The sequence below is a fragment of the Perognathus longimembris genome, chromosome 4 (assembly GCF_023159225.1).
Source record: "Perognathus longimembris pacificus isolate PPM17 chromosome 4, ASM2315922v1, whole genome shotgun sequence".
Classification (NCBI taxonomy): Eukaryota; Metazoa; Chordata; class Mammalia; order Rodentia; family Heteromyidae; genus Perognathus; species Perognathus longimembris.
Window position 1 is genome coordinate 46,284,655 of NC_063164.1, and position 25,419 is coordinate 46,310,073.

The window sequence follows — 25,419 nt, forward strand, 5'->3', positions numbered from 1 at the left end:
CACTTCTTCTTTGCTTTAGAAACCCCAGGACCAGTTGTGGACCTGAAAGCATTGTCTGTAACTAAATCATCTTGTACCATTGGCTGGAAGAAGCCTCGCAGTGATGGTGGAAGTCGAATTACTGGATATGTAGTCGATTTTCTGACAGAAGAAAATAAGTGGCAGCGAGTTATGAAATCATTAAGCCTGCAGTACTCAACAAAAGATCTGACTGAAGGGAAGGAATACACCTTCAGAGTGAGTGCTGAGAATGAGAATGGAGAAGGAACTCCAAGCGAAGTCACTGTTCTGGCAAAGGATGATGTTGGTAAGCCTCACCACATACATCTTTGTTCTCTACTTATTGTCATCAGAAATGCATGCTTGCCTTTACTGGTTCACCAAGAAAAAGAAACCCTTTATTTTTTTATTTTTTTTTATCAAACTGAATTACAGAGAGGTTACAGTTTCATACATTAGGCATTGGATACATTTCTTGTACTGTTTGTTACCTCGTCCCTCATTCCCCCCTCCCCCCTCCCCCTTTCCCTTCCCCCTCCCATGAGTTGTTCAGTTCATTTACACCAAACAGTTTTGCAAGTATTGCTTTTGTAGTTGTTTGTCTTTTTTTTTACCCTGTGTCTAAAAGAAACCCTTTAAAATGATTATGATCTGAGTTAACTCATCTCTACTGTTTCACAGTGGCACCCGATCTTGACTTAAAGGATTTACCTGACTTGTGCTACTTGGCTAAAGAAAACAGCAACTTCCGTCTTAAGATCCCCATAAAAGGCAAGCCGGCACCATCAGTATCCTGGAAGAAAGGAGAGGATCCTCTAGCAACTGACACACGAGTTAGTGTGGAGTCATCTCCAGTTAACACAACACTTGTAGTTTATGATTGCCAAAAATCTGATGCTGGGAAATACACAATCACACTGAAGAATGTTGCTGGCACTAAGGAAGGAACTCTTTCCATAAAAGTTGTTGGCAAGCCTGGCATTCCCACTGGACCAATCAAATTTGATGAAGTCACAGCAGAAGCCATGACCTTAAAGTGGGGACCTCCAAAGGATGATGGAGGTTCTGAAATCACCAACTATGTACTAGAGAAGAGAGATTCTGTAAACAACAAGTGGGTGACATGTGCCTCAGCTGTCCAGAAAACCACATTTAGAGTAACCAGACTTCATGAGGGTATGGAATACACCTTTAGAGTCAGTGCTGAAAATAAATACGGTGTAGGAGAAGGCCTGAAATCAGAGCCAATCGTTGCTAAACACCCATTTGGTAAGTGTCTCAAAGTCAAAAGGCATAAAGCAAAACATGATTTTGTGATGTTACCTTACTATGAATCTTGCTTTATCTACTTCTTTCTAGATGTGCCTGATGCTCCCCCACCTCCCACTATCGTGGATGTCAGACATGATTCAGTATCTCTAACATGGACTGACCCCAGAAAAACTGGTGGTTCTCCAATTACAGGTATTCAGTTTACTCTTATACAACAGCTTTCATATCAATATTCCATCTAAATATTTCCCTGAAAAAAAGATGAATATCTTCTCCCATATCTTCATATTCAATGTTGTATTTTTTCAATATACAGGGCTAATGTTTAATTTCATTGGAAACTTTTCTATGTAACAGTCAACGAAGTCTTTCATAATGAGAGTATCTCTTTTTTCTAATGAAAAGGGATTAAAATTATGTATATTACAAATAAAAAATGACACTATGCCTGGTCATTTTATATATATATATATATGTTCATATATATATATATATAATGGTTATATGTTCAGTATGTCCATATATAAAGAAGTTGGGGGAAATATGAAATAAGCCTACATTTAAAATAAGCCTACATTTATATTTTCTATTTGAGCTGATACACTCATGCATCATTTTCAGGGTATCATATTGAGTTCAAGGAAAGAAACAGCCTTTTGTGGAAGAGAGCTAACAAGACTCCTATAAGGATGAAAGACTTTAAAGTGACAGGATTAACTGAAGGTCTTGAATATGAATTTCGAGTTATGGCCATCAATTTAGCAGGAGTGGGTAAGCCAAGCCTGCCATCAGAGCCAGTTGTGGCACTTGATCCAATTGGTAAGTCCTTTTACTAAGAAACGCTGAGAGGTATTTGCTACAGGAAGCAAACATTGGTACTACTCTGAGTGATTTTGATTGTTTGTTTGTTTGTTTCAGATCCTCCTGGAAAACCTGAAGTTATTAGTGTAACAAGGAATTCAGTGACTCTCATATGGACTGAACCCAAATATGATGGTGGTCATAAGCTAACTGGATATATAGTAGAGAAGCGGGATCTACCTTCTAAGTCTTGGATGAAAGCCAACCATGTTAATGTTCCAGACTGTGCTTTTACTGTAACTGACCTTGTTGAGGGTGGAAAATACGAATTCAGAATTAGAGCCAAAAATACAGCAGGTGCCATCAGCGCTCCATCAGAAAGTACAGGAACCATTATTTGCAAAGATGAGTATGGTAGGTCAATTATACTATTTTACTTAATTAAAATATAGCAAGTTTGCCTTTCTTGCTTTTCTGATTAAAATGAGGTTTTTTTTCCCCTTTGCAGAGGCACCAACCATTGTCCTTGATCCCACGATAAAAGATGGCCTAACAGTTAAAGCAGGGGACACCATTGTTTTAAGTGCCATTAGCATTCTTGGCAAACCACTTCCAAAGTCAAGTTGGTCCAGGGAAGGAAAAGATATTAGACCATCAGATATTGCTCAGATAACTTCCACCCCAACAAGTTCTATGCTTACAATCAAGTATTCCTCCAGAAAAGATGCTGGTGAATACACCATCACTGCTACCAATCCTTTCGGTACAAAGGAGGAACATGTGAAGGTAACAGTCCTGGATGTGCCTGGACCCCCAGGTCCTATTGAAATCAGTAATGTTTCTGCTGAAAAAGCAACGCTTACATGGACACCTCCCTTGGAAGATGGTGGATCACCAATTAAATCTTACGTTCTTGAAAAGAGAGAAACCAGCCGACTTTTGTGGACAGTGGTTTCTGAAGATATTCAGTCTTGCAGACATGTGGTAACCAAACTTATCCAAGGAAATGAGTACCTCTTCCGAGTTTCAGCTGTGAACCACTATGGCAAAGGAGAACCTGTGCAGTCTGAACCTGTCAAAATGGTGGACAGATTTGGTATGTAGCACATGTGAGGGAAATGACATGTAAACATTTACAACAGAGTTCAGGAAATCATGGATTTCTCACAAATCTGTTTTATTTGTAGGCCCTCCTGGTCCTCCTGGAAAACCAGAGATATCAAATGTCACGAAAAACACTGCCACTGTCAGCTGGAAAAGACCTACTGATGATGGTGGCAGTGAGATCACAGGATACCATGTAGAAAGAAGAGAAAAGAAAGGCTTGCGATGGGTGAGAGCAACAAAGACACCTGTTTCTGATCTCAGATGCAAAGTAACAGGCCTACAAGAAGGAAACACCTATGAATTCCGTGTCAGTGCAGAAAACAGAGCAGGAATTGGTCCACCCAGTGATGCCTCCAATCCTGTTCTAATGAAAGATGTAGCATGTTAGTATTTACCTTTTTCAACACTACTTCTTTGAGAGATCTATTATTAGATATAGATTATCCAAAGCCAAACTCTTAACATATACTTCTTATCTTTTTTCTTTTTCAGATCCTCCAGGCCCACCTTCAAATGCACATGTCACTGATACTACCAAGAAATCTGCTTCTTTAGCATGGGGCAAGCCTCACTATGATGGTGGACTTGAAATCACTGGCTATGTGGTAGAGCATCAAAAAGTAGGAGACGATGCCTGGATAAAAGATACAACAGGAACTGCCCTCAGAATCACCCAATTTGTTGTCCCAGATCTTCAAACTAAAGAAAAGTACAACTTTAGAATTAGTGCCATCAATGATGCAGGTGTTGGGGAGCCAGCTGTGATTCCAAATGTGGAAATTGTAGATCGGGAAATGGCTCCTGATTTTGAACTAGATGCTGAGCTACGGAGAACACTTGTGGTTAGAGCAGGACTCAGTATTCGAATTTTTGTGCCAATTAAAGGTCGTCCTGCTCCAGAAGTGACATGGACCAAAGACAATATCAACCTGAAACACCGAGCCAACATTGAGAATACAGAGTCATTTACTCTTTTGATTATTCCAGAATGTAACAGATATGACACTGGCAAATTTGTGATGACCATTGAAAACCCTGCTGGGAAGAAAAGTGGCTTTGTTAATGTCAGAGTCTTGGATACACCAGGTCCTGTCCTTAACCTGAGGCCTACAGATATCACAAAGGACAGTGTCACCTTGCACTGGGACCTCCCTCTAATAGATGGGGGCTCACGAATTACAAACTATATTGTGGAGAAACGTGAAGCAACAAGGAAATCTTATTCCACAGTCACCACTAAGTGTCATAAGTGCACATATAAAGTTACTGGGTTGTCTGAAGGCTGTGAATACTTCTTCAGAGTGATGGCAGAAAATGAATATGGAATTGGTGAGCCCACAGAAACCACAGAACCTGTAAAAGCCTCTGAAGCACCATCACCCCCGGACAGCCTTAACATTATGGATATAACTAAGAACACAGTCAGCTTGGCATGGCCCAAACCTAGACACGATGGTGGCAGTAAGATCACTGGCTATGTGATTGAAGCCCAAAGAAAAGGCTCTGATCAGTGGACCCATATCACAACTGTGAAAGGTTTAGAATGTGTTGTGAAGAATCTAACTGAAGGGGAGGAATATACCTTCCAAGTGATGGCAGTCAACAGTGCAGGGAGAAGTGCCCCTAGAGAAAGCAGACCTGTCATTGTCAAGGAGCAGACAATGCTTCCAGAGTTGGATCTCCGTGGCATCTATCAGAAATTGGTCATTGCCAGAGCTGGTGACAACATCAAGGTTGAAATTCCAGTGCTCGGTCGACCAAAACCCACAGTTACCTGGAAGAAAGGAGACCAAGTCCTCAAACAGACACAGAGAGTCAACTTTGAAAACACAGCAACTTCAACCATCTTGAATATCAATGAGTGTGTCCGAAGTGATAGCGGTCCCTATCCACTAACTGCAAGAAACACTGTTGGGGAGGTCGGTGATGTCATTACCATTCAAGTCCATGATATCCCAGGTCCACCAACTGGACCAGTCAAGTTTGATGAAATTTCTTCTGACTTTGTGACCTTCTCCTGGGACCCACCTGAGAATGATGGAGGTGTACCAATAAGCAACTATGTAGTAGAAATGCGTCAGACTGATAGCACTACATGGGTGGAGTTAGCAACCACTGTGATCCGCACTACCTATAAAGCCACCCGTCTTACTACTGGAGTGGAGTATCAATTCCGTGTAAAAGCTCAAAATAGATATGGAGTTGGACCAGGCATCACATCAGCATCTGTAGTTGCCAACTATCCATTTAAGGTTCCTGGGCCTCCTGGTACCCCTCAGGTAACTGCAGTCAGCAAGGACTCGATGACAATTTGCTGGAATGAGCCACTTTCTGATGGTGGAAGCCCCATTTTAGGATATCACATTGAAAGAAAAGAACGAAATGGTATTCTCTGGCAGACTGTGAGCAAAGCATTAGTACCAGGCAACATTTTCAAATCAACTGGACTTACAGATGGCATTGCTTATGAATTCCGAGTAATTGCAGAAAATATGGCAGGCAAAAGCAAGCCAAGCAAACCATCAGAACCAATGTTTGCCTTGGATCCCATTGACCCACCTGGGAAACCAGTACCTCTAAATATCACTAGACACACAGTGGCACTTAAATGGGCTAAGCCTGAATATACTGGAGGCTTTAAAATTACTAGTTATGTAGTCGAAAAGAGAGACCTTCCTAACGGACGGTGGTTGAAGGCTAACTTCAGCAACATTTTGGAGAATGAATTTACAGTCAGTGGCCTAACAGAAGATGCTGCCTATGAATTCCGTGTGATTGCCAAAAATGCAGCCGGTGCTATTAGTCCACCATCTGAGCCATCAGATGCCATCACATGCAGGGATGATCTTGAAGCACCAAGGATAATGGTAGATGTTAAATTTAAGGACATAATTATATTAAAAGCAGGGGAAACATTCAAGCTGGAAGCAGATGTTTCAGGTCGCCCACCTCCAACAATGGAATGGACCAAAGATGGAAAGGACCTTGAAGGCACAGGAAAATTAGAAATAAAAATTGCAGATTTCTCCACTAATCTGATAAATAAGGATTCATCAAGAAAAGATAGTGGTGGCTATATCCTTACAGCAACCAATCCTGGTGGTTTTGCCAAACACATCTTCAATGTCAAAGTTCTCGACAGACCTGGGCCACCTGAAGGACCATTAGCAGTGTCTGATGTAACAGCAGAAAAGTGTGTCTTGTCATGGTTGCCTCCACTGGATGATGGAGGTGCCAAAATTGATCATTACATAATACAGAAACGTGAAACTAGCAGGTTAGCATGGACAAACGTCGCCTCCGAAGTCCAGGTAACAAAACTAAAGGTCACCAAACTTTTGAAAGGCAATGAATACATATTCCGGGTCATGGCTGTAAATAAATATGGAGTTGGGGAGCCACTAGAATCAGAGCCTGTGCTTGCAGTAGATCCTTACGGACCCCCTGATCCACCCAAAAACCCAGAAGTTACAACTATTACTAAAGATTCCATGGTTGTCTGCTGGGGACACCCTGACTCTGATGGTGGAAGTGAAATCACAAATTACATCGTGGAACGGCGTGATAAAGCTGGCCAACGCTGGGTGAAATGCAACAAAAAGACTCTAACTGATTTAAGGTATAAAGTATCTGGACTAACAGAAGGACATGAATATGAGTTCCGGATCATGGCTGAAAATGCTGCAGGGATTAGTGCACCAAGTTCAACCAGTCCATTTTATAAAGCTGCTGACACTGTGTTTAAACCCGGCCCACCAGGTAACCCACGGGTTCTTGATACAAGTAGATCATCCATTTCAATTGCATGGAACAAACCAATCTATGATGGTGGTTCAGAAATCACTGGATATATGGTTGAGATTGCACTGCCAGAAGAAGATGAATGGCAGATTGTCACCCCACCGGCTGGGCTTAAGGCAACTTCCTATACTATCACTGGTCTCATAGAGAACCAGGAATATAAAATCCGCATCTATGCCATGAATTCTGAGGGACTTGGGGAACCTGCCCTTGTTCCTGGGACTCCAAAAGCTGAAGAAAGAATGCTTCCTCCAGAGATTGAACTGGATGCGGACTTGCGCAAAGTCGTAACTATAAGAGCCTGTTGCACCCTGAGGCTTTTTGTTCCAATCAAAGGAAGACCTGCACCTGAGGTGAAATGGGCCCGAGAACACGGAGAATCTTTAGATAAAGCCAGCATTGAATCCACAAGCTCTTACACCCTACTTATTGTTGGAAATGTCAACAGGTTTGACAGTGGCAAGTACATACTAACCGTAGAAAACAGCTCAGGTAGTAAGTCTGCATTCGTCAATGTTAGAGTGCTGGATACACCAGGCCCTCCACAGGACCTGAAGATAAAGGAGGTCACAAAGACATCTGTCACATTGACATGGGAGCCTCCTCTCCTTGATGGAGGCTCAAAAATAAAGAACTATATTGTTGAAAAACGGGAATCAACAAGAAAAGCATATTCGACTGTTGCAACAAACTGCCACAAGACTTCCTGGAAGGTAGAGCAGCTTCAAGAAGGCTGCAGTTACTATTTCAGGGTTCTTGCTGAAAATGAATATGGTGTAGGCCTGCCTGCTGAAACTACAGAGTCTGTAAAAGCATCAGAACGACCTCTTCCTCCAGGAAAAATAACTTTGGTGGATGTCACAAGAAACAGTGTGTCTCTCTCTTGGGAGAAACCAGAGCATGATGGAGGCAGCCGAATTCTAGGCTACATTGTAGAAATGCAGAGCAAAGGTAGTGACAAATGGGCCACATGTGCCACTGTCAAAGTCACTGAAGCCACAATAACTGGATTGATTCAGGGTGAAGAATACTCCTTCCGCGTTTCAGCACAGAATGAAAAGGGTGTCAGTGATCCTAGGCAACTGAGCGTGCCAGTGATTGCCAAAGATCTCGTCATTCCACCAGCCTTCAAACTCCTCTTCAATACTTTCACTGTACTGGCTGGTGAAGACCTTAAGATTGATGTGCCCTTCATTGGACGCCCTCCCCCTGCTGTAACCTGGCATAAAGATGATATACCCCTGAAGCAGACAACTAGAGTGAATGCAGAAAGCACAGAAAATAATTCACTTCTGACAATAAAGGAAGCCTCCCGAGAAGATGTTGGGCATTATATAGTTAAGCTGACTAACTCAGCTGGTGAAGCCACTGAAACGCTCAATGTTATTGTTCTTGACAAACCAGGGCCTCCAACTGGACCAGTTAAAATAGATGAAGTGACAGCTGATAGTATCACTCTGTCCTGGCAACCACCAAAGTATGATGGTGGAAGTTCTATCAATAATTATATTGTTGAGAAAAGAGACACATCTACAACTACCTGGCAAATTGTGTCAGCTACAGTTGCAAGAACAACCATAAAGGCCTGCCGATTAAAGACTGGGTGTGAATATCAGTTTAGAATTGCTGCTGAAAACCGATATGGGAAAAGTACTTATCTCAACTCAGAGCCCATTATTGCCCAGTACCCATTCAAAGTTCCTGGTCCACCTGGCACACCATTCGTTACACTCTCCTCCAAGGACAGCATGGAGGTACAATGGCATGAGCCAGTCAGTGATGGAGGAAGCAAAGTCATTGGCTACCATCTAGAACGCAAGGAAAGAAATAGCATCCTCTGGATCAAGTTAAATAAGACACCTATTCCTCAAACCAAATTTAAGACAACTGGTCTGGAAGAAGGCATTGAATATGAGTTTAGGGTCTCTGCAGAGAACATTGTGGGCATTGGCAAGCCAAGCAAACCATCAGAATGCTACATAGCTCGTGACCCATGTGATCCACCAGGACGACCAGAGGCAATCATTGTCACAAGGAATTCTGTGACTCTTCAGTGGAAAAAGCCTACTTATGATGGTGGCAGCAAGATCACTGGTTATGTTGTTGAGAAGAAAGAACTACCTGATGGCCGCTGGATGAAAGCCAGTTTTACAAATATCATTGACACCCAATTTGAAGTAACTGGCCTAGTTGAAGATCACAGATATGAATTCCGGGTCATAGCTCGAAATGCTGCAGGAGTGTTTAGTGAGCCTTCTGAAAGCACAGGAGCAATAACAGCAAGAGATGAGGTAGATCCACCAAGAATAAGTATGGACCCCAAGTACAAAGACACGATTGTAGTTCATGCTGGTGAGTCATTCAAGATTGATGCTGACATATATGGCAAACCAATACCAACCACTCAGTGGATAAAAGGTGATCAGGATCTGTCAAGCACAGCAAGGTTAGAAATTAAGAGCACTGACTTTGCCACCAGTCTCAGTGTAAAGGATGCAATACGTGTTGATAGTGGCAATTACATCCTGAAGGCCAAAAATGTTGCAGGAGAGAGATCAGTTACTGTGACTGTTAAAGTTCTTGATAGACCAGGGCCACCTGAAGGACCCATTGTAATATCAGGAGTTACAGCAGAAAAATGCACACTGGCCTGGAAACCTCCACTTCAAGACGGTGGGAGTGATATCATAAATTATATTGTGGAAAGGCGAGAAACCAGCCGACTTGTTTGGACTGTGGTTGATGCTAACGTGCAAACTCTCAGCTGCAAAGTTACTAAGCTTCTGGAAGGCAATGAATATATTTTCCGTATAATGGCTGTAAACAAATATGGCATTGGTGAACCTCTTGAATCTGAACCATTAGTTGCCAAGAATCCATTCGTAGTACCAGATGCACCAAGAGCTCCAGAAGTCACAACAGTGACCAAAGATTCAATGATTGTTGTATGGGAAAGGCCAGCATCAGATGGTGGCAGTGAAATTCTTGGCTATGTTCTTGAAAAGCGGGATAAAGAGGGCATTCGATGGACAAGATGCCACAAGCGTCTGATTGGAGAACTGCGCTTAAGAGTAACTGGACTCATCGAAAATCATGATTATGAATTCCGAGTATCAGCTGAGAATGCCGCTGGTCTTAGTGAACCCAGCCCTCCTTCTGTTTACCAAAAAGCTTGTGATCCTATTTATAAACCAGGACCTCCAAACAACCCCAAAGTCATGGATATTACCAGATCTTCAGTTTTTCTTTCTTGGAGCAAACCAATATATGATGGTGGCTGTGAAATACAAGGATACACTGTTGAAAAATGTGATGTGAGTGTTGGCGAGTGGACGATGTGTACTCCACCAACTGGAATCAATAAAACAAATATAGAAATAGAGAAGTTACTTGAAAAGCATGAATACAACTTCCGTATCTGTGCTATTAATAAAGCTGGAGTTGGTGAACATGCAGATGTCCCTGGACCTATAATTGTTGAAGAAAAATTGGAAGCACCAGACATAGATCTTGACCTAGAACTAAGGAAAATTATAAACATAAGAGCAGGTGGCTCCTTACGGTTATTTGTTCCCATAAAAGGTCGCCCTACACCAGAAGTGAAATGGGGAAAGGTGGATGGTGATATCCGTGATGCAGCCATAATTGATGTCACCAGCAGCTTCACGTCTCTTGTTCTGGACAATGTCAATCGGTATGATAGTGGAAAATATACTCTCACATTAGAAAACAGCAGTGGACAAAAGTCTGCCTTTGTTACTGTGAGAGTCTTGGACACACCAAGCCCACCTGTTAATCTGAAAGTCACCGAAATCACCAAAGACTCAGTATCTATCACATGGGAACCACCTTTGCTGGATGGAGGATCCAAAATCAAAAACTACATCGTTGAAAAACGTGAAGCCACAAGAAAATCATATGCTGCTGTTGTTACAAATTGCCATAAGAATTCTTGGAAAATTGATCAACTCCAAGAAGGCTGCAGTTATTACTTTAGAGTCACAGCTGAGAACGAGTACGGTATTGGCCTTCCTGCCCGCACTGCAGATCCAATTAAGGTTGCAGAAGTCCCACAGCCTCCAGGAAAAATAACTGTGGATGATGTCACCAGAAACAGTGTCTCTCTCAGTTGGACAAAGCCTGAACATGATGGTGGAAGTAAAATCATTCAGTATATTGTGGAAATGCAGGCTAAAAACACAGAGAAATGGTCAGAGTGTGCTCGAGTAAAGTCCCTTGAAGCAGTAATTACCAACCTAACTCAGGGAGAAGAATATCTTTTCCGAGTTGTTGCTGTAAATGAAAAGGGGAGAAGTGACCCCAGGTCTCTTGCAGTTCCCATCATTGCCAAAGATCTGGTCATTGAGCCAGATGTAAGGCCTGCATTCAGCAGTTACAGCACACAGGTTGGCCAAGATTTGAAAATCGAAGTACCAGTTTCTGGACGACCTAAGCCAACAATTACCTGGACGAAGGATGGTCTTCCACTGAAGCAGACCACAAGAATCAATGTTACTGATTCACTTGACCTCACTACACTCAGCATTAAAGAAGCTCATAAGGATGATGGTGGACATTATGGAATCACAGTTGCCAATGTTGTTGGTCAGAAAACAGCATCTATTGAAATTATAACTCTAGATAAACCTGATCCTCCAAGGGGACCTGTTAAATTTGATGAAGTCAGTGCTGAGAGTATTACATTATCCTGGAATCCTCCATTATATACTGGGGGCTGCCAGATCACCAACTACGTTGTTCAGAAAAGAGATACAACCACCACAGTATGGGATGTTGTTTCTGCTACTGTTGCTAGAACTACACTCAAAGTAACCAAATTGAAAACTGGTACAGAATACCAATTCAGAATATTTGCTGAAAACAGATATGGGCAAAGCTTTGCTTTGGAGTCCGAACCAATCATAGCTCAATATCCCTTCAAAGAGCCAGGCCCTCCAGGAACACCATTTGCCACAGCCATTTCCAAAGACTCAATGGTCATACAATGGCATGAACCAATCAATAATGGTGGAAGCCCAGTCATAGGTTACCACCTTGAGAGAAAGGAAAGAAATAGCATTTTGTGGACAAAAGTTAATAAAACCATTATTCATGACACCCAGTTTAAAGCACTGAATCTTGAAGAAGGCATTGAATATGAATTCAGAGTTTATGCTGAAAACATTGTTGGTGTGGGTAAAGCAAGCAAAAATTCTGAATGCTATGTGGCCAGAGATCCCTGTGACCCACCAGGAACCCCAGAAGCAATAATAGTTAAAAGAAATGAAATCACCTTACAATGGACCAAACCTGTGTATGATGGTGGAAGTATGATTACAGGCTACATCGTGGAGAAACGTGACTTACCTGAGGGTCGCTGGATGAAAGCCAGCTTCACAAATGTCATTGAAACTCAGTTTACTGTGTCAGGTCTTACTGAAGATCAAAGATATGAATTCAGAGTCATTGCCAAAAATGCAGCTGGTGCAATAAGTAAGCCCTCTGACAGTACTGGACCAATAACTGCCAAGGATGAGGTAGAACTCCCAAGAATTTCAATGGATCCAAAATTCAGAGACACAATAGTGGTAAATGCTGGAGAAACATTCAGGCTTGAGGCTGATGTCCAAGGGAAGCCCCTACCTACCATTGAGTGGTTAAGAGGAGACAAGGAAATTGAAGAGTCTGCCAGATGTGAAATAAAGAACACAGATTTTAAGGCTTTACTTATTGTAAAGGATGCCATCAGAATTGATGGTGGACAGTATATATTAAGAGCCTCCAATGTTGCGGGTTCTAAGTCATTCCCAGTAAATGTAAAAGTACTGGATAGACCAGGACCTCCAGAAGGGCCAGTTCAGGTTACTGGAGTCACTTCTGAGAAATGTACTTTAACATGGTCCCCACCACTTCAAGATGGTGGCAGTGACATTTCTCACTATGTTGTTGAGAAGCGAGAAACAAGTCGACTTGCATGGACTGTTGTTGCTTCAGAAGTGGTCACTAATTCACTGAAAGTTACCAAACTCTTAGAAGGGAATGAATATATTTTCCGAATAATGGCTGTCAACAAATATGGTGTTGGAGAGCCTTTGGAATCAGCACCAGTACTAATGAAAAATCCATTTGTGCTTCCTGGACCACCAAAAAGCTTAGAAGTCACAAACATTGCCAAGGACTCCATGACCGTCTGTTGGAACCGTCCAGATAGTGATGGTGGAAGTGAGATTATTGGTTATATCGTGGAGAAAAGAGATAGAAGTGGCATCCGGTGGATAAAATGTAATAAACGCCGCATTACAGATTTGCGACTGAGAGTAACAGGGTTAACAGAAGACCACGAGTATGAATTCCGAGTCTCTGCTGAAAATGCTGCTGGAGTCGGAGAACCCAGTCCAGCTACACTTTATTATAAGGCTTGTGATCCTGTCTTCAAACCTGGCCCACCCACCAATGCACACATTGTAGACACCACTAAAAATTCAATTACACTTGCCTGGGGTAAGCCCATCTACGATGGTGGCAGTGATATCTTAGGATACACTGTGGAAATTTGTAAAGCAGATGAAGAAGAATGGCAAATAGTTACTCCACAGACAGGCCTGAAAGTCACTCGATTTGAAATCGCAAAGCTCATTGAACATCAAGAATATAAAATACGAGTCTGTGCCCTCAACAAAGTTGGTTTAGGTGAGGCTGCATCCATTCCTGGTACTGTGAAACCAGAAGACAAACTGGAAGCTCCTGAACTTGACCTTGATTCTGAGTTAAGGAAAGGAATCATAGTTAGAGCTGGTGGATCTGCTAGAATTCATATTCCATTCAAAGGTCGTCCTATACCTGAGATTACTTGGTCTCGAGAAGAAGGTGAATTCACAGATAAGGTTCAGATTGAAAAGGGAGTAAACTTTACCCAACTATCAATAGATAATTGTGACCGAAATGATGCTGGGAAATACATTCTCAAGCTAGAAAACAGCAGTGGATCTAAGTCTGCTTTTGTGACTGTGAAAGTCCTTGATACCCCAGGACCACCTCAGAATTTGGCAGTCAAGGAAGTGAGAAAAGATTCTGTCCTTCTGGTATGGGAACCACCTATCATTGATGGAGGTGCAAAGGTTAAGAACTATGTTATTGACAAACGTGAGTCAACCAGAAAAGCATATGCTAATGTGAGCAGCAAATGTAGCAAAACAAGCTTCAAAGTTGAAAACCTTACAGAAGGAGCCATCTATTACTTTAGAGTCATGGCAGAGAATGAATTTGGAGTTGGTGTCCCTGTGGAAACTGCAGATGCTGTGAAAGCTGCTGAACCTCCTTCCCCTCCCGGAAAAGTTACACTCACAGATGTGTCCCAAACCAGTGCATCCCTTATGTGGGAGAAACCTGAACATGATGGTGGTAGCAGAATCCTGGGGTATGTTGTTGAAATGCAGCCCAAAGGAACAGAAAAATGGAGTGTTGTGGCTGAATCCAAGGTCTGTAATGCAGTTATTACTGGTTTGAGCTCTGGAAATGAGTATCAGTTCCGTGTCAAAGCTTACAATGAAAAAGGAAAAAGTGATCCAAGAGTGCTTGGTGTTCCAGTCATAGCCAAGGACTTGACTATACAGCCTAGTTTTAAGTTACCATTTAACACATACAGTGTCCAAGCTGGAGAGGATCTTAAAATAGACATTCCTGTTATAGGCCGACCAAGACCTAAAATTTCCTGGGTCAAAGATGGTGAGCCTCTTAAACAGACAACAAGAGTAAATGTTGAAGAAACGGCTACTTCAACTGTTTTGCATATTAAAGAAAGTAGCAAAGATGATTTTGGAAAATACACCATAACTGCAACCAACAGCGCAGGTACAGCAACAGAAAATCTCAGCATTATTGTTTTAGAAAAGCCTGGACCTCCCATTGGACCAGTGAAGTTTGACGAAGTTAGTGCAGACTACGTGGTCATATCTTGGGAACCTCCAGCCTACACTGGTGGCTGCCAAATAAGCAACTACATTGTAGAGAAACGAGATACCACCACCACCACTTGGCACATGGTATCAGCAACAGTTGCAAGAACAACAATTAAAGTAACCAAACTGAAAACAGGCACTGAGTATCAGTTTAGAATTTTTGCTGAAAACAGGTATGGAAAAAGTACCTCCTTGGATTCTAAACCAGTGATTGTGCAATATCCATTTAAAGAGCCTGGCCCACCTGGAACTCCTTTTGTGACATCGGTCTCAAAAGATCAAATGCTTGTTCAGTGGCATGAACCAGTTAATGATGGAGGCAGCAAAGTTATTGGCTACCATCTTGAACAGAAGGAAAAGAACAGTATTTTATGGCTCAAGTTAAATAAGACTCCTATTCAAGACACCAAATTCAAAACAACTGGGCTTGATGAGGGCCTTGAATATGAGTTCAAAGTTTCTGCTGAAAACATTGTTGGCATTGGCAAACCAAGTAAAGTGTCCGAGTGCTTTGTTGCTCGTGATCCATGTGATCCACCTGGTCGTCCTGAAGCCATTGTTATAACAAGAAACAACGTCACGCTGAAATGGAAGAAACCTGCCTATGATGGTGGTAGCAAAATAACAGGTTATATTGTAGAAAAGAAAGATCTACCTGATGGACGCTGGATGAAAGCTAGTTTTACCAATGTATTAGAAACTGAATTTACAGTGAGTGGACTTGTAGAAGACCAAAGATATGAATTCAGAGTGATTGCAAGAAACGCAGCTGGCAACTTTAGTGAACCATCTGAAAGTAGTGGTGCCATTACTGCCAGAGATGAAATTGATGCACCAAATGCCTCACTGGATCCAAAATATAGAGATGTCATTGTTGTTCATGCAGGAGAGACTTTTGTTCTTGAAGCTGATGTCCGTGGCAAACCTATACCTGATGTCATTTGGTTAAAAGATGGAAGAGAACTAGAAGAAACAACTGCTAGAATGGAAATTAAATCTACTCTTCAGAAAACAACACTGGTTGTCAAAGATTGTATACGGACTGATGGAGGGCAGTATGTTCTAAAACTCAGCAATGTTGGTGGTACAAAATCTATACCAATCACTGTCAAGGTGCTTGATAGGCCAGGACCTCCTGAAGGACCTCTGAAAGTTTCTGGAGTTACTGCAGAAAAGTGTTACCTGGCATGGAGTCCACCTTTGCAAGATGGTGGTGCTAATATTTCACATTACATCATTGAAAAGAGAGAGACCAGCAGACTCTCCTGGACCCAGGTTTCAACTGAGGTACAGGCCCTCAACTACAAAGTCACTAAACTTCTTCCTGGCAATGAGTACATTTTCCGTGTCATGGCTGTGAATAAATATGGAATTGGAGAACCTCTAGAATCTGAGCCTGTTATAGCCTGTAATCCTTATAAGCTACCAGGGCCTCCTTCAACACCTGAAGTCTCAGCAATCACCAAAGATTCAATGGTTGTTACATGGGCACGCCCAGTAGATGATGGAGGTGCTGCAATTGAGGGATATATTCTTGAAAAACGAGATAAGGAAGGCATTAGGTGGACCAAATGCAACAAGAAAACACTAACAGATCTCCGGTTCAGGGTAACTGGCCTTACCGAAGGTCATTCCTATGAATTCAGAGTTGCTGCCGAAAATGCAGCTGGTGTTGGTGAACCTAGTGAGCCATCTGTTTTCTACCGTGCCTGTGATGCCTTATATCCACCAGGTCCACCAAGCAACCCAAAAGTGACAGACACATCCAGATCTTCTGTCTCCTTGGCCTGGAACAAGCCAATTTATGACGGTGGTGCACCTGTGAAAGGCTATGTTATTGAGGTCAAAGAAGCTGCTGCTGATGAATGGACAACTTGTACTCCACCATCAGGATTACAAGGAAAGCAGTTCACAGTGACCAAACTTAAAGAAAATACTGAATATAACTTCCGCATCTGTGCCTTCAATTCTGAAGGTGTGGGAGAGCCTGCAACCATACCTGGCTCAGTTGTTGCTCAAGAGAGAACAGAACCACCAGAAATAGAACTTGATGCTGATCTCAGAAAGGTGGTCATTCTGCGTGCAAGTGCCACTTTACGCTTATTTGTCACAATCAAAGGTCGACCAGAACCTGAAGTCAAATGGGAAAAAGCTGAAGGCATTCTCACAGAGAGGGCTCAGATTGAGGTAACCAGCTCTTATACTATGTTAGTGATTGATAATGTTACGAGATTTGACAGTGGTCGGTATAATCTGACATTAGAGAACAACAGTGGCTCCAAAACAGCTTTTGTTAATGTCAGAGTTCTTGACTCACCAAGTGCCCCTATAAATCTGACTGTAAGAGAAGTAAAGAAAGATTCTGTGACACTGGCCTGGGAACCACCTCTTATTGATGGAGGAGCTAAGATTAAAAATTACATTGTTGAGAAGCGAGAAACTACAAGAAAAGCCTATGCTACTATTACTAACAATTGCACTAAGAATACTTTTAAAATTGAAAATCTTCAAGAAGGATGTTCTTACTACTTCCGAGTCTTGGCTTCCAATGAATATGGTATTGGTTTGCCAGCTGAAACAACTGAACCCATTAAAGTATCTGAACCACCACATCCCCCTGGAAGAGTTACTCTTGTCGACGTGACCCGCAATACAGCTACAATTAAGTGGGAGAAACCAGAAAGCGATGGTGGCAGCAAAATTACTGGTTATGTGGTTGAAATGCAGACTAAAGGCAGTGAAAAATGGAGCACCTGCACACAAGTTAAGACTCTAGAAGCAACTGTGTCCGGCCTAACTGCAGGAGAAGAGTATGTCTTCAGGGTAGCTGCAGTTAATGAAAAAGGAAGAAGTGATCCAAGACAGCTTGGTGTGCCAGTAATTGCAAAGGACATTGAAATAAAACCATCAGTTGAACTTCCTTACCATACTTTCAATGTAAAAGCTAATGACCAACTCAAGATTGATGTGCCATTCAAAGGAAGACCTCAAGCTACTATAAGCTGGAAAAAAGATGGTCAGATACTTAGAGAAACCACAAGAGTCAATGTTTCCTCTTCAAAGACTGTAACAACACTGTCTATTAAGGAAGCTTCAAGGGAAGATGTTGGAACTTATGAATTGTGTGTTTCAAATAGTGCTGGATCCATTACAGTTCCTATCACAGTAATTGTCCTTGACAGACCAGGACCTCCTGGACCTATACATATTGATGAGGTTAGTTGTGACTTTGTAACCATTTCTTGGAATCCTCCAGAATATGATGGTGGCTGCCAAATTAGCAATTACATTGTTGAAAAGAGAGAAACCACATCTACATCATGGCAGGCAGTTTCACAAGCAGTTGCAAGGACATCCATTAAAATAATCCGATTGATAACAGGAAGTGAATATCAGTTCCGTGTTTGTGCAGAAAACAGGTATGGAAAGAGCTCCTATAGTGAATCCGCTGCTGTTGTTGCTGATTATCCGTTCAGCCCTCCAGGTCCTCCTGGTACTCCTAAAGTTGTACATGCCACAAAATCTACCATGATTGTAAGCTGGCAAGTGCCAGTCAATGATGGAGGAAGTCAAGTGATTGGCTATCACCTTGAGTATAAAGAAAGAAGTAGCATTCTTTGGTCTAAAGCAAATAAAGTCCTCATTGCAGATACTCAAATGAAAGTCTCTGGTCTTGATGAAGGACTGCTGTATGAGTATCGTGTATATGCTGAGAACATTGCTGGCATTGGTAAATGCAGTAAAGCTTGTGAACCAGTCCCTGCAAGAGATCCATGCGATCCTCCAGGACAACCTGAAGTGACAAATATCACAAGAAAATCAGTGTCACTTAAGTGGTCTAAACCACATTATGATGGTGGAGCAAAGATCACAGGATACATTGTTGAACGTCGAGAACTACCGGATGGCCGGTGGTTGAAGTGTAATTTTACTAATGTACAAGAGACATACTTCGAAGTAACTGAACTGACTGAAGATCAGCGTTATGAATTCCGGGTTTTTGCAAGAAATGCTGCTGACTCAGTTAGTGAGCCATCTGAGTCCACTGGACCTATTACAGTTAAAGATGATGTTGAGGCCCCAAGAATTATGATGGATGTCAAGTTCCGAGATGTCATTGTTGTCAAAGCTGGAGAAATCCTTAAGATAAATGCAGACATTGCAGGGCGACCTTTGCCAGTAATTTCCTGGGCCAAGGATGGAGTGGAAATTGAAGAAAGAGCAAGAACAGAAATCATCTCAACAGATTATAATACCTTGTTAACAGTTAAAGACTGTGTAAGACGAGACACTGGACAGTATGTCCTAACACTGAAGAATGTTGCAGGAACTCGTTCCATGGCAGTTAATTGCAAAGTACTTGATAAGCCTGGCCCACCAGCAGGACCACTTGAAATAAGTGGCCTCACTGCTGAGAAATGCTCGCTGTCCTGGGGACGTCCCCAAGAAGATGGTGGTGCAGATATTGACTATTACATTGTAGAAAAACGAGAAACAAGCCGCCTCGCATGGACAATATGTGAAGCAGAGTTGAGGACAACATCCTGTAAAGTGACGAAGTTACTAAAAGGCAATGAATACATCTTTAGAGTAACTGGTGTGAATAAGTATGGTGTTGGTGAGGCCCTAGAGAGTGTGGCTGTGAAGGCACTAGATCCATTCACAGTTCCAAGTCCTCCCACATCTCTGGAAATTACATCTGTAACCAAAGATTCCATGACACTTTGCTGGTCCAGACCAGAGACTGATGGAGGCAGTGACATCTCTGGGTATGTAATTGAAAGGCGAGAGAAAAACAGTCTGCGATGGGTACGTGTAAACAAAAAGCCAGTCTATGATCTGAGAGTAAAATCCACAGGACTTCGGGAAGGATGTGAATATGAATATCGGGTTTATGCAGAAAATGCTGCTGGCCTGAGTCTTCCAAGTGACACCTCTCCCTTAGTTCGAGCTGAAGATCCAGTATTCTTGCCATCTCCTCCATCAAAACCCAAAATTGTAGACTCAGGCAAGACATCCATAACTATTAGCTGGGTTAAGCCCTTGTTTGATGGTGGAGCCCCAATAACTGGATACACTGTAGAATACAAAAAGTCTGATGAAACTGAGTGGAAAACTGCCATTCAGAGCTTACGAGGGACAGAATATACAGCAAGTGGATTAACAACAGGGGCTGAATATGTCTTCAGAGTAAGATCTGTCAATAAGGTTGGTGCTAGTGATCCCAGCGATAGCTCTGACTCTCAAGTAGCAAAAGAAAGAGAAGAAGAACCTGTATTTGATATTGACAGTGAAGTAAGAAAGACTTTGGTTGTCAAAGCTGGGTCATCATTTACCATGACTGTGCCTTTCCGAGGAAGACCAGTGCCCAATGTGTCCTGGAGTAAGCCAGACACTGACCTTCGCACTAGGGCATATATCGATTCCACAGACTCCCGTACATCACTTACTATTGAAAATGCCAGCCGAAATGACTCTGGGAAATACACATTAACAATTCAAAATGTTTTGAGTGCTGCTTCTTTGACCTTTGTTGTCAAAGTTTTAGATTCCCCTGGTCCTCCAGCCAATATTGCTGTACATGAAGTAACCAAAGAGACTGCAGTGTTATCCTGGGATGTCCCTGAAAATGATGGTGGGGCACAAGTGAAGAATTACCACATAGAAAAACGTGAAGCCAGCAAGAAAGCATGGGTCTCTGTCACCAACAACTGTAACCGCCTCTCCTACAAAGTTACCAACTTACAAGAAGGAGCAACTTATTACTTCAGAGTCTCTGGAGAAAATGAATTTGGTGTTGGCCTACCAGCTGAAACTAAGGAAGGAGTCAAAATAACAGGTACGTTTTAAGAACAAAGAAAATCAACATACCCATATTAATTTTGCTAGAATAATGTGAACCATTCTAGTTTCTCATGATCTATCATCTTGTTCACACCCCCAAATATTCACACTATAACACAAGCTGAAATTTCTGATAGAGATGTTTTTCTTGATTAAATATAAGAAATGTAGCTGGGCACTGGAAGCTCATGCCTGTAATCCTAGTTACTCAAGTAGCTGAGATCTGAGGATCAAGGTTCAAAGCAAGCCTAGGGAAGAAGAGTCATAAGACTCTTATCTCCAAGAAAAAACAGCCAGAAATAAAGCTGTGGCTCAAGTGGTGGAGCACTAGTCCTAAGTGAAAAAGCTCAGGGAGAATGCCACTGCCGTGAATTCAAGCCCTAAGACTGGCACAAAAAAATTAAAATAAAGAAATTTATATAGCTAGAAACGCAACCCAAAATATGTTTGGTTAAAATGTAATCAATTCTAATTGCATATATATGCACACAAACAGTTATATGTATGAAGAAAGTATATGATGAAGTTTCTTACAAAAGAGAGAATATTTACAAAGCTGTTTCTCCTTTATATAACAATTATGAATTGGGGCTGGGGATATAGCCTAGTGGCAAGAGTGCCTGCCTCGGATACACGAGGCCCTAGGTTCGATTCCCCAGCACCACATATACAGAAAACGGCCAGAAGCGGCGCTGTGGCTCAAGTGGCAGAGTGCTAGCCTTGAGGGGGAAGAAGCCAGGGACAGTGCTCAGGCCCTGAGTCCAAGGCCCACGACTGGCCAAAAAAAAAAAAAAAAAAAAAAATATGAATTGGAGATCATTTTTTTTATCATTTGAGCTAGTCATTTTGACACCTAATTTAGATTTGAATTCTTATTCATGTAATGCCATATCTTGGGAGAGCTTTGGTTGGCTCAAAAGCTAAACTGACCATATAAAAAGAGTTAAGTCAGGGGCTGGGAATATGGCCTAGTGGCATGAGTTCAATTCCCCAGCAAAAAAAAAAATATATATATATATATATCAGCCAGAAGTGGTGCTGTGGCTCAAGTGGCAGAGAGCTAGCCTTGAGCTAAAAGAAGCCAGGGACAGTGCTCAGTCCCTGAGTCCAAGCCCCAGGACTGGCAAAAAAAAAAAAAAGTTAAAGTAAATGAATAGCCTTCATTTTAAAGGGTTTTTTTTGACAATACATGAAGGATATATGTGGAGAAAAAGTTATAATTGTTACTTTTGTTCAATGCTTTTTCTTAGAAAAACCAAGCCCACCTGAAAAGCTTGGAGTAACAAGTGTATCCAAAGACAGTATTTCCCTGAGCTGGCTGAAGCCTGAACATGACGGTGGGAGCAGAATTGTACACTATGTCGTTGAAGCACTAGAAAAAGGACAGAAGAACTGGGTTAGATGTGCAGTGGTAAAGACAACCCACCATGTTGTTTCTGGTCTAAGGGAAAATCATGAATACTATTTCCGGGTCTTTGCTGAAAATCAAGCTGGCCTGAGTGACCCAAGAGAGCTCCTGCTTCCTGTTCTTGTAAAGGAACAGCTAGGTATGTTTAAAGTTCAAAATTAGGACTTATCTACATTGATTAATTTAATTGTTAGAAACTCTTTTCTACCTTCATTGACTATACTTTTATTTTGTTTTAGAATCACCTGAAATTGACATGAAGAATTACCCAAGCCATACTGTATATGTTAGAGCTGGTTCTAACCTTAAAGTTGACATTCCAATTTCTGGAAAGCCATTACCCAAAGTGACCTTATCAAGAGAAGGTGTCCCTCTGAAGGCAACCATGAGGTTCAATACTGAAGTAACTGCTGAGAACTTGACCATAAATCTAAAGGAAAGTGTTACAGCTGATGCTGGTAGATATGAAATCACTGCTGCCAACTCCAGTGGAACAACCAAGGCTTTCATTAACATTATTGTATTGGACAGGCCTGGTCCTCCAACTGGTCCTGTAGCTATCAGTGATGTAACTGAAGAAAGCGTGACTCTCAAATGGGAGCCACCAAAGTATGATGGTGGAAGTCAGGTTACCAATTACATTGTACTCAAGAGAGAAACAAGTACTGCAGTATGGGCTGAAGTGTCTGCAACAGTTGCAAGAACCATGATTAAAATCATGAAACTGACCACAGGAGAAGAATACCAATTCCGCATCAAGGCAGAAAACCGCTTTGGTATCAGTGATCACATAGATTCAGCTTGTGTTGTTGTCAAACTGCCATACAGTAAGTTGTGAAACTTTTTTAAGATTCCAGATTTTCGTTTGCTGCTAATATGTTAAATGTTTCTATTAACCATGGGCTTTCTCTCTTTTATAGCAACACCTGGACCACCATCTACACCATGGGTATCTAATGTTACTCGAGAAAGCATCACTGTGGGGTGGCATGAACCCGTTTCCAATGGAGGCAGTGCAGTCCTAGGCTATCACTTGGAAATGAAAGACAGAAACAGTATTTTGTGGCAAAAAGCCAACAAAATGCTCATCCGTACAACTCACTTCAAAGTCACAACAATCAGTGCTGGGCTTATTTATGAATTCAGGGTATATGCAGAAAATGCTGCTGGTGTTGGGAAACCCAGCCATCCTTCTGAACCAGTCTTGGCCATTGATGCCTGTGGTATGTATTTGTCATGAGAACAGTCTTATCAGCTTAAGAATGCAAATATCATTCCTTTGAAGCAAAATGAGATGACATGAATGCCATTAACCTTCCTTCTCTTATTACCACAGAACCCCCAAGAAATGTTCGTATCACTGATATTTCAAAGAACTCTGTCAACCTTTCATGGCAACCACCAGCTTTTGATGGAGGAAGCAAGATCACAGGCTACATTGTTGAAAAACGTGACCTTCCAGATGGCAGATGGACCAAGGCCAGCTTCACCAATGTTATTGAGACTCAATTCACTGTCTCTGGCTTAACTCAGAACTCTCAGTATGAATTCCGTGTCTTTGCTAGGAATGCTGTTGGTTCCATGAGCAATCCATCTGAGGTTGTAGGCCCCATTACATGCATTGATTCTTACGGTAAGTATTCATAGTTCTTTGAATCCTAGTAGCTACTTAATTCATTTTCCCCTTAGTTTAATAACTTACTATGTGTTTTAATGGGCTTTGGAAGAAATTATGAACTATCTAAGCTACTGGGAAAAATTCCTTAACTTCTCCAGATCTCTTAACTAAAAATGAGAGATGTGAGCTATAAGATATCTAAGGCTATCTTCAATCTTTTACTCTTTGACTGTCTGTGTTGATGTTTTTATTCTTAATTATCAATTATTATCTCTGTGGGTGCATCACCCAGAATACTGCCCAGGATATCGCCCAGAATTCACTTCCTTAGTTCTACCATCCCAAGGATTGGTTCATTTTACACCAGAAAAACTAAGGCTTAGATGCTTGTGTGACTTCCTCAAGGTAAAGAAACTTGTTAGTGATAAAGTGATGTTGTTTAATGCTCTCTTGACATCACTGTGAATCCAAAATACTTATACTTGACTATTCAGAAAATAAGTGACATACCCACCTAGTAATAGTATGTAATTATAGTTGCTAAGAAAGCGAAGTACCTTGTGAAACTGTTTCTAAAAGTTCTCTAATTTCAAGAAAGGAAGTAACCACTATCTGTCTGTGTGAAGTATTTGGTCCTATCCTCACATTAAGAATTGCAGGACCTCACTTTATCAGTCAAGATTTGTGGAAACTGAGTTTACAATCTTAGTTAGTGCTTCTTCTTCATAGCCCTAAACAGCCTGACATAAAATCTGCATACCATATGTGTGTATAGATGTATATATGTGAACACACACACACACACACACACACACAGAGTGCAGACTTTGAGGGTCTGACATTTATTGTCCACACTTGTTATATATTAGTGAACTGAGACAAGGAAATAAAAGGAATAAAGGGTAGTCACAGGAAGAAGGAAGAGAAACTAGAGTGAAAAAATGTTTCATGCTGCTTCTTCAACAATGTTCTCACTACCACATTGTGTTTCATGTCTAGAATAAAATGTGTAATTACCTTTAATGTATATTTAGAAGATACTTGAGTCAGTATGCAATTATTGCCATGTTACTACAGCACAGAATCTGTTTCCCATCTGAGATATTAGTGGCTAATAAAACTTAAAAAATAATGTTAATAGACTTAGAACTACAGTATACATACACATAATTGAGTAAGGGCCAGTAACCTCATTTTGAGGCTGTTGTAGCCATTTTTCATCTTCATAATATTTTATGTATTTCTTATCTGTTTCTCTTTAAGGTGGACCAGTAATTGACTTGCCTCTAGAATATACAGAAGTTGTCAAATACAGAGCAGGTACATCTGTGAAACTCAGGGCTGGCATTTCTGGCAAACCTGAGCCCACGATTGAGTGGTATAAGGATGATAAAGAATTACAAACCAATGCACTGGTATGTGTTGAAAACACCACTGACCTCGCATCTATACTCATCAAAGATGCCAACCGCCTTAACAGTGGAAGCTATGAATTAAAACTAAGGAATGCCATGGGTTCAGCCTCAGCCACCATCAGAGTGCAGATCCTTGGTAGGTGCTTAATACAGATTAACAGCATAATCATGACTAATGTTACCTAAACCTTAGCA

General features: G+C 41.6%; 1 protein-coding gene across 1 annotated transcript in view; it reads left to right on the top strand.

Annotated features, from left to right (window-relative positions):
* Positions 1–25,419, top strand: part of Ttn (titin) — a 285,277-nt gene that overhangs the window by 229,928 nt on the left and 29,930 nt on the right. Inside the window, 13 exon segments of the mRNA XM_048345167.1 lie at positions 20–307; positions 682–1,269; positions 1,360–1,464; positions 1,894–2,091; positions 2,191–2,487; positions 2,582–3,169; positions 3,261–3,563; positions 3,673–20,778; positions 22,034–22,330; positions 22,431–23,018; positions 23,112–23,414; positions 23,528–23,824; positions 25,073–25,360. Of these exon segments, the coding sequence (XP_048201124.1) occupies positions 20–307; positions 682–1,269; positions 1,360–1,464; positions 1,894–2,091; positions 2,191–2,487; positions 2,582–3,169; positions 3,261–3,563; positions 3,673–20,778; positions 22,034–22,330; positions 22,431–23,018; positions 23,112–23,414; positions 23,528–23,824; positions 25,073–25,360 (21,246 nt within the window).